Source organism: Oncorhynchus kisutch, linkage group LG6 (assembly GCF_002021735.2).
Source record: "Oncorhynchus kisutch isolate 150728-3 linkage group LG6, Okis_V2, whole genome shotgun sequence".
Classification (NCBI taxonomy): domain Eukaryota; kingdom Metazoa; phylum Chordata; class Actinopteri; order Salmoniformes; family Salmonidae; genus Oncorhynchus; species Oncorhynchus kisutch.
The window spans coordinates 8,403,407-8,418,314 of NC_034179.2; the positions used below are offsets into that span (position 1 = coordinate 8,403,407).

Here is a 14,908-nt window from a genome sequence, read left to right on the forward strand (position 1 = left end):
CAGGGTTAGGTCACTATATAGACCTGCCCTGTCACCCCTCAGGGTTAGGTCACTATATAGACCCTCCCTGTCACCCCTCAGGGTTAGGTCACTATATAGACCTGCCCTGTCACCCCTCAGGGTTAGGTCACTATATAGACCCTCCCTGTCACCCCTCAGGGTTAGGTCACTATATAGACCCTCCCTGTCACCCCTCAGGGTTAGGTCACTATATAGACCATCCCTGTCACCCCTCAGGGTTAGGTCACTATATAGACCCTCCCTGTCACCCCTCAGGGTTAAGTCACTATATAGACCCTCCCTGTCACCCCTCAGGGTTAGGTCACTATATAGACCTGCCCTGTCACCCCTCAGGGTTAGGTCACTATATAGACCTGCCCTGTCACCCCTCAGGGTTAGGGTTATGTACAGTAGAGGGCATAAGAAATCCATATGGTGATAAACAACATCCTTGTTTAACATCCCACAGAAACTGACTTCGCAGCGGAATCCTCAGCCTAGCGTAGGACAGTATATTTGAACTGCTAGCTTTCTAGGTTGGTTTATGTGCCAGCTGTAGTCACGGCCCTGTCAGTAGGAGGCAGAGCTGGGGTTTAGAAGCCAGCTGTGTGACCTCTCCTGACCTCTCCTGCCCCTGGGACACTCATCATCCAGCCCTGGGTTTATGTGCCTGCTCAAGGTTAGGCCAGCTCAGACACCAAACCCAGCTCAGACACCAACCCCAGGCAAGATACCAACCCCAGCTCAGACACCAACCCCAGCTCAGACACCAACCCCAGCTCAGACACCAACCCCAGCTCAGACAACAACCCCAGCTCAGACACCAACCCCAGCTCAGACACCAAACCCAGCTCAGACACCAACCCCAGGCAAGATACCAACCCCAGCTCAGACACCAACCCCAGCTCAGACACCAACCCCAGCTCAGACAACAACCCCAGCTCAGACAACAACCCCAGCTCAGACACCAACCCCAGCTCAGACACCAAACCCAGCTCAGACACCAACCCCAGGCAAGATACCAACCCCAGCTCAGACACCAACCCCAGCTCAGACACCAACCCCAGCTCAGACAACAACCCCAGCTCAGACACCAACCCCAGCTCAGACACCAAACCCAGCTCAGACACCAAACCCAGCTCAGACACCAAACCCATCTCAGACACCAAACCCAGCTCAGACACCAACACCAGCTCAGACACAGTCAGGTCACACAGCAGGAAGGCATCAGCTGCTTTAGCTGGAACCACCACGCTAAGATAAGCTAACCTAAGACTTACAGCTGATGAGCTAACCTAAGACTTACAGCTGATGAGCTAACCTAAGACTTACAGCCGATGCGCTAACCTAAGACTTACAGCTGAGATGAGTTAACCTAAGACTTACAGGTGAAGATGAGCTAACCTAAGACTTACAGCTGAAGATGAGCTAACCTAAGACTTACAGGTGAAGCTACAGCTAACCTAAGACTTACAGCTGATGCGCTAACCTAAGACTTACAGCTGAGATGAGCTAACCTAAGACTTACAGGTGAAGATGAGCTAACCTAAGACTTACAGCTGAGATGAGCTAACCTAAGACTTACAGCTGAAGCTACAGCTAACCTAAGACTTACAACTGAGATGAGCTAACCTAAGACTTACAGCTGAGATGAGCTAACCTAAGACTTACAGCTGAAGATGAGCTAACCTAAGACTTACAGCTGAGATGAGCTAACCTAAGACTTACAGCTGAAGATGAGCTAACCTAAGACTTACAGCTGAGATGAACTAACCTAAGACTTACAGTTGACGAGCTAGCCTAAGACTTACAGCTGAAGATGAGCTAACCTAAGACTTACAGGTGAAGCTACAGCTAACCTAAGACTTACAGCTGATGCGCTAACCTAAGACTTACAGCTGAGATGAGCTAACCTAAGACTTACAGGTGAAGCTACAGCTAACCTAAGACTTACAACTGAGATGAGCTAACCTAAGACTTACAGGTGAAGCTACAGCTAACCTAAGACTTACAACTGAGATGAGCTAACCTAAGACTTACAGGTGAAGATGAGCTAACCTAAGACTTACAGCTGAGATGAGCTAACCTAAGACTTACAGCTGAAGATGAGCTAACCTAAGACTTACAGCTGAGATGAGCTAACCTAAGACTTACAGCTGAAGATGAGCTAACCTAAGACTTACAGCTGAGAGGAGCTAACCTAAGACTTACAGTTGACGAGCTAGCCTTAGACTTACAGCTGAAGATGAGCTAACCTAAGACTTACAGGTGAAGCTACAGCTAACCTAAGACTTACAGCTGATGCGCTAACCTAAGACTTACAGCTGAGATGAGCTAACCTAAGACTTACAGCTGAAGATGAGCTAACCTAAGACTTACAGCTGAGATGAGCTAACCTAAGACTTACAGCTGAAGATGAGCTAACCTAAGACTTACAGCTGAGATGAGCTAACCTAAGACTTACAGCTGAAGCTACAGCTAACCTAAGACTTACAGCTGAAGCTACAGCTAACCTAAGACTTACAGCTGAAGCTACAGCTAACCTAAGACTTACAGCTGAAGCTACAGCTAACCTAAGACTTACAGCTGAAGCTACAGCTAACCTAAGACTTACAGCTGAAGCTACAGCTAACCTAAGACTTACAACTCAAGCTACATCCACACACATTTGTATCAAAATAAATGGTGTTGTGTCTTTGTTTTGATTAGTTTAGTAAAGAAGTCTAAAGTCTAGTGTAAAACCAGAGAGTGTATTGTACTGTACCTGATTTAGCCTCTCGCCAGATGGTGAGGAGCGAGATCTGAAGTGCTGGGGTGCAGGCCTCTCAGAGCGCTCCAGCAGGTCCTCCGCAGAGGCTGACTTGCCAGAGTTCCGGGCTGGAACTGCCCTCTCAAAGGCTCCATTGCCTTGCAGGAAAAACTCCTGGCTTTGGAGTGCCTCATAGTCCTGGGCTGGTTCTTCTCTACCAAGGCTGGATCTGGGCAGCTCTCCCTCCAGTAGCCTGTGGAATCCCGAGGTGTCTGGGTGGGTGGTGGAGATTGAGGCTGGGGCCTTGGCCTGGATGCGTGGTGCAGTGACCCTGCCTGGATAGAAGCCCTGGAGGCCAGGAGGCAGGGTGGAGCAGAGCCTTCCCCCACCAGAGAGACTGCTGTCTTGACCAAGAGGCTCCTGAAGAGAGGCTAGGCTGGTGGTGGAGGTTGAAGAAACACTCCGGGTGTCTGTAAAGGGCTGCAGGTAGGTGCTGTGAGGGCGGTCACGGTGGGCGCGCCCTCCCTCTGACCTGTCCCTATCCCTGTCTGTCCTCCAACTTTTCTTCCTCTCCATGTAGTCGGCCAGGGCGTCCTGCTGCAGCTGCCGGAGCTCCGGCCGGGACACGGCTAGACTAGCCTGGGAGCCCTGGAGGCCCTGGGGAGCCTGGGAGCCCTGGAGGCGCTGGGGAGCCTGGGAGCTGGAGCTCAGGCTGCGACTGGCAGCCATCTCAAACATCCTCCTGCGGTCCGCCACGCTGGTCTCTGTACCTGGTAAAAGGAACAGCTGGTGCTGGCTAGTCCTCTTTGGGTCAGACTCCAACCCCACCTAGAAGAAGAAGAACAAGAAACCTTTATTTTCCAGAAAACAGAAATGTGTCTCTTGCTTTCTAACCCGACACCAAGTCGCAGTGAAGCGCTCTGAATGTAGAGCCTACCAGATGGGCTAAATGCCTTTTATGCTCACTTCGAGGGAAGCAACACCGAAGCATGCATGAGAGCACCAGCTGTTCCGGACGACTGTGATCACCATCTCCGTAGCCTTTAAACAGATCAACATTCACAAGGCCACGGGGCCAGACGGATTACCAGGGCATGTACTCCGAGCATGCGTGGACCAACTGGCAAGTGTCTTCACTGACATTTTCAATCTCTCCCTGACTGAGTCTGTAATAGCTACATGTTTCAAGAAGAACCCCATAGTCCCTGTGCCCAAAAAGCGAAAGTAACCTGCCTAAATGACTACCGACCCGTAGCACTTACATCTGTAGCCATGAAATGCCTTGAAATGCTGGACATGGCTCACATCAACACCATCATCCCGGAAATCCTAGACCAACTCCAATTCGCATACCGCCCCAACAGATCCACAGAAGAGGCAATCTCAATCACACTCCACACTGCCCTTTCTCACCTGGACAAAAGGAACACCTATGTGAGAATGCTGTTCATTGACTACAGCTCAGCGTTCAACACCATAGTGCCCACAAAGCTCATCACTAAGCTACGGACCCTTGGACTAAACACCTCCCTCTGCAACTGGATGCTGGACTTCCAGACGGGCCGCCCCCAGGTGGTAAGGGTAGGCAACAACACATCTGCCACGCTGATCCTCAACAAGGGGGCCCCTCAGGGGTGCGTGCTTAGTCCCCTCCTGTACTTCCTGTTCACCCACAACTGAGTGGCCAAGCACAACTCCAACACCATCATTACGTTTGCCGAATACACAACGGTGGTAGGCCTGATCACCGACAATGATGAGACAATCTATATGGAGGAAGTCAGAGACCTGGCAGTGTGGTGCCAGGACAACAACCTCTGCCTCAACGTGATCAAGACAAAGGAGCTGATCATGGACTATAGGAAAAGGAGGGCCGAACACTCCCCCATTCACATTGACGGTGGAGCGGTTTGAGAGTTTGTGTCCACATCACCAACCAACTATCATGTTCCAAACACACCAAGAAAGGAAAGGAGACTAAAAAGATTTGGCATGGGTCCCCAGATCCTCAAAAAGTTCTACAGCTCCAACATTGACCGGTTGCATCACCGCCTGGTATGGCAACTGCTAGGCCTCTGACCGTAAGGTGCTACTTGAGGATAGTGTGTACAGCCCAGTACATCACTGGGGCCAAGCTTCCTGCCATCCAGGACCTATATACTAGGCAGTGTTAGAGGAAGGCCCTAAAAAATGTGAAAGACTCCAGTCATCCAAGTCATCGACTGTTCTCTCTGCTACCGCACGGCACCGGACAGCCAAGGGCCAAGAGCCCCCCCTTTGTTTTTACACTGCTGCTACTCGCTGTTTATTATCTATGCATAGTCACTTCACCCCTAACTAAATATACATATTACCTCGACTAACCTGTACCCCTGCACATTGCCTCGGTACCAGTATCCCCTCTATATAACCTTGTTATTGTTATTTTATTGTGTTGAAAAAAAAATGAAAAAAAGTACTTTAGTTAATTTAGTAAATATTTGCTTAACTCTATTTCTTGAACTGCATTGTTGGTTAAGGGCTTGTAAGTAAGTATTTCACTGTAAGGTCTACTACACCTGTTGTATTTGGCCCATGTGACAAATAAAATGTTATTTTATTTGAGTAAGGTTTTAGAAGTACAGGGTCAGCCACAGTGCAGCATCCCTGAACGGAGAGCAGTAAGGGTTTAGGAAGTACAGGGTCAGCCACAGTGCAGCATCCCTGAATGGATAGCAGTAAGGGTTTAGGAAGTACAGGGTCAGCCACAGTGCAGCATCCCTGAATGGAGAGCAGTAAGGGTTTAGGAAGTACAGGGTCAGCCACAGTGCAGCATCACTGAATGGATAGCAGTAAGTCTCGCAGCTCACTCATCTCAATATCTGCCGGTGTTGTTCGCTGCAACGCCATCTCACTGAGTCTACCTTTAAGTGCCTTGATTAAGGGCAAAACAGCAGGAGATAGGATCTTGGATACTTTGACTCACCTCATGCATGTTCTCAGGCTCGGAGTAGGACCTCTTCTTCTTCTCCATGGTGAGTCGCTTACGCCCACCGATACGGGCCGGGACTGGTGGGCCCATGGCCAGGACGCTGAGGAGCTCTGGGGGACCGAACCTATCGGGCTCTGGGGTGACAACGTGCCTCTCTTTGGGGGTGTGAGGCGAGGGAAAGGTGGCTGGGGCTGGGATTGGGTCTGGGACAGTGACCGTAAGCCTTTCTTTAGGGGTGTGAGGCGAGGGAAAGGTGGCTGGGGCTGGGATTGGGACTGGGTCTGGGACAGTGACCGTAAGCCTTTCTTTGGGGGTGTGAGTGGAGGTAGCTAGGGCAAGGGCTCGGTTGGAGGCTTGGACAGTAGTGGAGACAATGGAGGGTTTGGGGCTGGTCTTAGGTCCCTTCCTCTCCAGAGATAAGTGCTTGGCGGGGATGGGAGGGGAGTGGTTGTTGACGCTAATTCCCAGATCCCTGCGTCTGAAGGAGGTGGATCTGAGCACCTTGGACTGGGCGTCCTTGATACTGTTTCTGTAGGCCCGGTTAAAAGACGTGTCCTGGATGGTCCCCAGTAGGTCCTGCAGGTCATCCCTCCAATGGAACTCTCTGTCCCCATCCCTGTCAAAATCACAATGAGAGTGCCTTTTATTCACCAAGTACATTAACATTTGACCTGGTGAAATGGTGGTGACAACAATAAACAGAATATACAGACAGAATATAGACAATGTAATATACACATCATTTACACAATCTATACACTATACACCAACATAAACTGAGTGGACAAAACATTAGGAACACCTGCTCTTTCAGTGACATAGACTGACCAGGTGAATCCAGGTTAAAACTATGATCCGTTATTGATGTCACTTTTTAAATCCACTTCAATCAGTGTAGATGAAGGGGAGGAGACGGGGTTAAAGATGAAGGGGAGGAGACGGGTTAAAGATGAAGGGGAGGAGACGGGTTAAAGATGAAGGGGAGGAGACGGGGTTAAAGATGAAGGGGAGGAGACGGGGTTAAAGATGAAGGGGAGGAGACGGGGTTAAAGATGAAGGGGAGGAGACGGGATAAAGATGAAGGGGAGGAGAAGGGGTTAAAGATGAAGGGGAGGAGACGGGTTAAAGATGAAGGGGAGGAGACGGGTTAAAGATGAAGGGGAGGAGACGGGTTAAAGATGAAGGGGAGGAGACGGGTTAAAGATGAAGGGGAGGAGATGGGGTTAAAAATGAAGGGGAGGAGATGGGGTTAAAGATGAAGGGGAGGAGACGGGTTAAAGATGAAGGGGAGGAGACGGGGTTAAAGATGAAGGGGAGGAGACGGGGTTAAAGATGAAGGGGAGGAGACGGGCTAAAGATGAAGGGGAGGAGAAGGGGTTAAAGATGAAGGGGAGGAGACGGGTTAAAGATGAAGGGGAGGAGACGGGTTAAAGATGAAGGGGAGGAGATGGGGTTAAAGATGAAGGGGAGGAGACGGGGTTAAAGATGAAGGGGAGGAGACGGGGTTAAAGATGAAGGGGAGGAGACGGGATAAAGATGAAGGGGAGGAGAAGGGGTTAAAGATGAAGGGGAGGAGACGGGTTAAAGATGAAGGGGAGGAGACGGGTTAAAGATGAAGGGGAGGAGACGGGTTAAAGATGAAGGGGAGGAGACGGGTTAAAGATGAAGGGGAGGAGATGGGGTTAAAAATGAAGGGGAGGAGATGGGGTTAAAGATGAAGGGGAGGAGACGGGTTAAAGATGAAGGGGAGGAGACGGGGTTAAAGATGAAGGGGAGGAGACGGGGTTAAAGATGAAGGGGAGGAGACGGGCTAAAGATGAAGGGGAGGAGAAGGGGTTAAAGATGAAGGGGAGGAGACGGGTTAAAGATGAAGGGGAGGAGACGGGTTAAAGATGAAGGGGAGGAGATGGGGTTAAAGATGAAGGGGAGGAGACGGGGTTAAAAATGAAGGGGAGGAGACGGGGTTAAAGATGAAGGGGCGGAGACGGGGTTAAAGATGAAGGGGAGGCGACGGGGTTAAAGATGAAGGGGAGGAGACGGGGTTAAAGATGAAGGGGCGGAGACAGGGTTAAAGATGAAGGGGAGGAGACGGGGTTAAAGATGAAGGGGAGGAGACAGGGTTAAAGATGAAGGGGAGGAGACGGGGTTAAAGATGAAGGGGAGGAGACGGGTTAAAGATGAAGGGGAGGAGACGGGTTAAAGATGAAGGGGAGGAGAGGGGCTAAAGATGAAGGGGAGAAGAAGGGGTTAAAGATGAAGGGGAGGAGACGGGTTAAAGATGAAGGGGAGGAGACGGGTTAAAGATGAAGGGGAGGAGATGGGGTTAAAGATGAAGGGGAGGAGACGGGGTTAAAAATGAAGGGGAGGAGACGGGGTTAAAGATGAAGGGGAGGAGACGGGGTTAAAGATGAAGGGGAGGAGACGGGGTTAAAGATGAAGGGGAGGAGACGGGGTTAAAGATGAAGGGGAGGAGACGGGGTTAAAGATGAAGGGGAGGAGACGGGGTTAAAGATGAAGGGGAGGAGACGGGGTTAAAGATGAAGGGGAGGAGACGGGGTTAAAGATGAAGGGGAGGAGACGGGGTTAAAGATGAAGGGGAGGAGACGGGGTTAAAGATGAAGGGGAGGAGACGGGGTTAAAGATGAAGGGGAGGAGACGGGGTTGAAGATGAAGGGGAGGAGACGGGGTTAAAGATGAAGGGGGGGAGACGGGGTTAAAGATGAAGGGGAGGAGACGGGGTTAAAGATGAAGGGGAGGAGACGGGTTAAAGATGAAGGGGAGGAGACGGGGTTAAAGATGAAGGGGAGGAGACGGGTTAAAGATGAAGGGGAGGAGACGGGTTAAAGATGAAGGGGAGGAGACGGGGTTAAAGATGAAGGGGAGGAGACAGGTTAAAGATGAAGGGGAGGAGACGGGGTTAAAGATGAAGGGGAGGAGACGGGGTTAAAGATGAAGGGGAGGAGACGGGTTAAAGATGAAGGGGAGGAGACAGGGTTAAAGATGAAGGGGATGAGACGGGTTAAAGATGAAGGGGAGGAGACGGGGTTAAAGATGAAGGAGAGGAGACAGTGTAGATGAAGGGGAGGAGACGGGTTAAAGATGAAGGAGGGGAGACGGGTTAAAGATGAAGGGGAGGAGACCAGGTTAAAGCTGAAGGGGAGGAGTCAGGTTAAAGATGAAGGGGAGGAGACGGGTTAAAGATGAAGGGGAGGAGACGGGGTTAAAGATGAAGGGGAGGAGACGGGGTTAAAGATGAAGGGGAGGAGACGGGCTAAAGATGAAGGGGAGGAGACGGGTTAAAGATGAAGGGGAGGAGATGGGGTTAAAGATGAAGGGGAGGAGACGGGGTTAAAGATGAAGGGGAGGAGACGGGGTTAAAGATGAAGGGGAGGAGACGGGATAAAGATGAAGGGGAGGAGAAGGGGTTAAAGATGAAGGGGAGGAGACGGGTTAAAGATGAAGGGGAGGAGACGGGTTAAAGATGAAGGGGAGGAGACGGGTTTAAAGATGAAGGGGAGGAGACGGGTTAAAGATGAAGGGGAGGAGATGGGGTTTAAAAATGAAGGGGAGGAGATGGGGTTAAAGATGAAGGGGAGGAGACGGGTTAAAGATGAAGGGGAGGAGACGGGGTTAAAGATGAAGGGGAGGAGACGGGGTTAAAGATGAAGGGGAGGAGACGGGCTAAAGATGAAGGGGAGGAGAAGGGGTTAAAGATGAAGGGGAGGAGACGGGTTAAAGATGAAGGGGAGGAGACGGGTTAAAGATGAAGGGGAGGAGATGGGGTTAAAGATGAAGGGGAGGAGACGGGGTTAAAAATGAAGGGGAGGGAGACGGGGTTAAAGATGAAGGGGCGGAGACGGGGTTAAAGATGAAGGGGAGGCGACGGGGTTAAAGATGAGGGGAGGAGACGGGGTTAAAGATGAAGGGGCGGAGACAGGGTTAAAGATGAAGGGGAGGAGACGGGGTTAAAGATGAAGGGGAGGAGACAGGGTTAAAGATGAAGGGGAGGAGACGGGGTTAAAGATGAAGGGGAGGAGACGGGTTAAAGATGAAGGGGAGGAGACGGGTTAAAGATGAAGGGGAGGAGAGGGGCTAAAGATGAAGGGGAGAAGAAGGGGTTAAAGATGAAGGGGAGGAGACGGGTTAAAGATGAAGGGGAGGAGACGGGTTAAAGATGAAGGGGAGGAGATGGGGTTAAAGATGAAGGGGAGGAGACGGGGTTAAAAATGAAGGGGAGGAGACGGGGTTAAAGATGAAGGGGAGGAGACGGGTTAAAGATGAAGGGGAGGAGACGGGGTTAAAGATGAAGGGGAGGAGACGGGGTTAAAGATGAAGGGGAGGAGACGGGGTTAAAGATGAAGGGGAGGAGAACGGGGTTAAAGATGAAGGGGAGGAGACGGGGTTAAAGATGAAGGGAGGAGACGGGGTTAAAGATGAAGGGGAGGAGACGGGGTTAAAGATGAAGGGGAGGAGACGGGGTTAAAGATGAAGGGGAGGAGACGGGGTTAAGATGAAGGGAGAGACGGGGTTGAAGATGAAGGGGAGGAGACGGGTTAAAGATGAAGGGGGGGAGACGGGGTTTAAAGATGAAGGGGAGGAGACGGGGGTTAAAGATGAAGGGGAGGAGACGGGTTAAAGATGAAGGGGAGGAGACGGGGTTAAAGATGAAGGGGAGGAGACGGGTTAAAGATGAAGGGGAGGAGACGGGTTAAAGATGAAGGGGAGGAGACGGGGTTAAAGATGAAGGGGAGGAGACAGGTTAAAAGATGAAGGGGAGGAGACGGGGTTAAAGATGAAGGGGAGGAGACGGGGTTAAAGATGAAAGGGGAGGAGACGGGTTAAAGATGAAGGGGAGGAGACAGGGTTAAAGATGAAGGGGATGAGACGGGTTAAAGATGAAGGGGAGGAGACGGGGTTAAAGATGAAGGAGAGGAGACAGTGTAGATGAAGGGGAGGAGACGGGTTAAAGATGAAGGAGGGGAGACGGGTTAAAGATGAAGGGGAGGAGACCCAGGTTAAAGCTGAAGGGGAGGTGTCAGGTTAAAGATGAAGGGGAGGAGACGGGTTAAAGATGAAGGGGAGGAGACGGGGTTAAAGATGAAGGGGAGGAGACGGGGTTAAAGATGAAGGGGAGGAGACGGGCTAAATGATGAAGGGGAGGAGAAGGGGTTAAAGATGAAGGGGAGGAGACGGGTTAAAGATGAAGGGGGAGGAGACGGGTTAAAGATGAAGGGGAGGAGATGGGGTTAAAGATGAAGGGGAGGAGACGGGGTTAAAAATGAAGGGGAGGAGACGGGGTTAAAGTTGAAGGGGCGGAGACGGGGTTAAAGATGAAGGGGAGGCGACGGGGTTAAAGATGAAGGGGAGGAGACGGGGTTAAAGATGAAGGGGAGGAGACAGGGTTAAAGATGAAGGGGAGGAGACGGGGTTAAAGATGAAGGGGAGGAGACAGGGTTAAAGATGAAGGGGAGGAGACGGGGTTAAAGATGAAGGGGAGGAGACGGGTTAAAGATGAAGGGGAGGAGACGGGTTAAAGATGAAGGGGAGGAGAGGGGCTAAAGATGAAGGGGAGAAGAAGGGGTTAAAGATGAAGGGGAGGAGACGGGTTAAAGATGAAGGGGAGGAGACGGGTTAAAGATGAAGGGGAGGAGATGGGGTTAAAGATGAAGGGGAGGAGACGGGGTTAAAAATGAAGGGGAGGAGACGGGGTTAAAGATGAAGGGGAGGAGACGGGTTAAAGATGAAGGGGAGGAGACGGGGTTAAAGATGAAGGGGAGGAGACGGGGTTAAAGATGAAGGGGAGGAGACGGGGTTAAAGATGAAGGGGAGGAGACGGGGTTAAAGATGAAGGGGAGGAGACGGGGTTAAAGATGAAGGGGAGGAGACGGGGTTAAAGATGAAGGGGAGGAGACGGGGTTAAAGATGAAGGGGAGGAGACGGGGTTAAAGATGAAGGGTATGAAGGGGAGGAGACGGGGTTTAAGATGAAGGGGAGGAGACGGGGTTAAAGATGAAGGGGAGGAGACGGGGTTAAAGATGAAGGGGAGGAGACGGGGTTAAAGATGAAGGGGAGTAGACGGGGTTAAAGATGAAGGGGAGGAGACGGGGTTAAGATGAAGGGGAGGAGACGGGGTTAAAGATGAAGGGGAGGAGACGGGTTAAAGATGAAGGGAGGAGACGGGTTAAAGATGAAGGGGAGGAGACGGGGTTAAAAATGAAGGGGGAGGAGACGGGGTTAAGATGAAGGGGAGGAGACGGGGTTAAAGATGAAGGGGAGGAGACGGGGTTAAAGATGAAGGGGAGGAGACGGGTTAAAGATGAAGGGGAGGAGACAGGGTTAAAGATGAAGGGGAGGAGACGGGTTAAAGATGAAGGGGAGGAGACGGGGTTAAAGATGAAGGAGAGGAGACAGTGTAGATGAAGGGGAGGAGACGGGTTAAAGATGAAGGAGGGGAGACGGGTTAAAGATGAAGGGGAGGAGACCAGGTTAAAGCTGAAGGGGAGGAGTCAGGTTAAAGATGAAGGGGAGGAGACGGGTTAAAGAAAACATTTTAAGCCTGGAGACAATTGAGACATAGATTTTGTGTGTGTACAGATGGTGAATGGACAAGACAAAATATTTAAGTGCCTTTGAACGGGGTATGGTAGTAGGTGCCAGGCGCGTATTTATTTTACCTTGATTTAACTAGGCAAGTCAGTTAATTAAGAACAAATTCTTATTTTCAATGACGGCCTAGGAACAGTGGGTTAACTGCCTGTTCAGGGGAAGAACAACAGATTTGTACCTTGTCAGCTAGGGGGTTTGAACTTGCAACCTTCTGGTTACTAGTCCAACGCTCTAACCACTAGGCTACCCTGCCGCCCCATTGAGGCTGTTCTGAGGATAAAAGGGGAGGTGCAACTCAATATTAGGAAGGTGTTCCTTATGTTTTGTACACTTTGTATATACAATATTGAACGATTACCTGTCTCTGTCGTGGCCCTCCTGGCTACCCAGTTGGAAGGTGCTCCTGCTCCTCTGCAGGGCCGAGCCAGGGTGAGGGTCCTGGGGATTAGGGTGGTGGTGATGGGGGTACCTGGAGCTCTGGGTCTGGTCACAACTCCCTGGCCTCTGCAGCTCTGCGTAATGATGACCCTCGTGGGCCACCGTTGTTTTCCCATGATGTGAGCTAGAGGAGGAGCTCAGTGTTCTGCAGGTGCTGCTGGGGCTGCTAGTTCTCTCCAGCGTGCTACGCAGGTCATCCATACCAGCCCTCTCATGGTGCTGGGGATGAGACTGGGGCTCAGACTGGGGCTGAGACTGGGGCTGGGTTGGACGGGAGGAGCAGGGCCTCGGGTTGGTGTGGTTGGCGCTGGTGCTTTTACTCCTCTGCTTCCCCTGCCTATGGCTCTGCTCGCGGCCCTCGAAGCGGTTCACTTTCTCCAGAACAGAGAGGCTCCTCTGGTGACTACTCTGGCTGTTGGCGGAGCTCTCTGGACTGTCACAACGCTGGACATCTGCTAGGACGTTCTGCAGCTGGGTCAGGGGATGCTCTGGTCCCCTCTGGTCCCTCTGCGGTTGGGGGGGAATTGGATCGCTGTAGTACCAGAGGGGGGACCTGGATCTATGGTCATTGACCTGAAGGTTTGGCCCCTGGGCCCTCTGCTCTACCCGCTGGTCAGACACCTGGGCCCTCTGCTCCACCTGCTGGTCAGGCCCCTGGGCCCTCTGCTCTACCTGTTGGTCAGGCCCCTGGGCCCTCTGCTCTACCTGTTGGTCAGGCCCCTGGGCCCTCTGCTCTACCTGTTGGTCAGGCCCCTGGGCCCTCTGCTCCACCTGCTGGTCAGGCCCCTGGGCCCTCTGCTCCACCTGCTGGTCAGGCCCCTGGGCCCTCTGCTCCACCTGCTGGTCAGGCCCCTGGGTCCTCTGCTCTACCCGCTGGTCAGACACCTGTGCTGGGGTACTACTGCTGTTGCTCCCCTGGGGAACAGGGTGAGTAGCGTGGGGCCTGGGCTCTGTGTGTCTGACCTGCCCTTCCTCCCTGACCTGGCCCTGTCGGTGGTGCTCAGGGCAGCTCTCTGAGCCCTGGGAGTACCTGGGTAGCCTCTCTCCCCGCGGTTGGACTGGCGTGTATGGGTCCCTTCTCTCCTGGCCTATAGACTGGCCTATAGACTGGCCTATAGACTGGACTGAGGAGGGTCTGGATGCCTGACCCTGGCCTTGACTCTGACCCAGTCCCTGGCCTTGGCTCTGACCCTGGCCTTGGCTCTGACCCTGGCCTTGGCTCTGACCCTGGCTCTGACCCTGACTTTGGCTCTGACCCTGTCCCTGGCCTTGGATCTGACCCTGTCCCTGGCTCTGACCCTGTCCTTGACCCTGGTTCTGACCCTGTCCCTGTCCCTGGCCTTGGCTCTGACCCTGTCCCTGTCCCTGGCCTTGGCTCTGACCCTGGCTCTGACCCTGTCCTTGACCCTGGCTCTGATCCTGTCCCTGGTTCTGACCCTGTCCCTGATCCTGACCCTGGCTCTGACCCTGTCCCTGTCCTTGGCTCCTCTGGCTCTGCCTTTGGGATACGGTCTGTCCCTCTCCCTTCAGATGAGACCTGTAGAGACCCAGTTTAGTTTGGGTCTCCTCGTACCCTGACTTTCCCCCCACTCTGTCTGTGGGTTGGGTTGGATGAGCTGGCTGTTTGGGTGGAGGCTGAGCAAAGTCAGGTTGCTGAGGCTGGCCAGAGGAAGTGACATAGGAGGATATAGAGGGGTTTCTTTGGTATCCATTCTCCACCACTACCGCCATCCCTGTATCCACACTGACCCCCAGCCTTAACCCCTGGAGCTCTCTCTGTCTGCTCAGACTGCTCTCCCTGGCCAGGGCTGGGTACATGCTGCTGGGGTTGGGGCTGCTGGTGGGCATCTGGGCATAGTGGGGCTCCGGTGGGGGTACAGGGTAGATGCCCTGGGGCAGCATGAGGCAGCCAGACTGGGTGGATGTTTGCTGGGGCTCGGGGGGCGGCGGGAAGCCCTGACCCACACCCTGTTTGGGCTTGGTGGTGGGGCTAGAAGAAGAAGAAGACATGTTTTGTAACAACAACAACAACAACAACAACAACATACAACATGACTACATTAGAGAAACAGAGACACTGATGACTGGTGAAACAAACACACCTCATGATGTCCATGGGTTTGCTAATAGATACAATAGAATGG

General features: G+C 52.3%; 1 protein-coding gene across 4 annotated transcripts in view; it reads right to left on the reverse strand.

The window, feature by feature from the left end:
• LOC109875989 (protein Shroom3) overlaps positions 1–14,908 on the reverse strand; it is a 123,027-nt gene that overhangs the window by 17,563 nt on the left and 90,556 nt on the right. For all 4 annotated transcript variants that reach the window (XM_031826074.1, XM_031826073.1, XM_031826075.1 and 1 more), the window contains 3 exons: positions 12,685–14,754; positions 5,715–6,336; positions 2,765–3,577 (listed from right to left, as the gene is read on the reverse strand). In XM_031826074.1, coding sequence (XP_031681934.1) covers positions 2,765–3,577; positions 5,715–6,336; positions 12,685–14,754 — 3,505 coding nt within the window. The remainder of the gene's footprint in view (positions 1–2,764; positions 3,578–5,714; positions 6,337–12,684; positions 14,755–14,908) is intronic.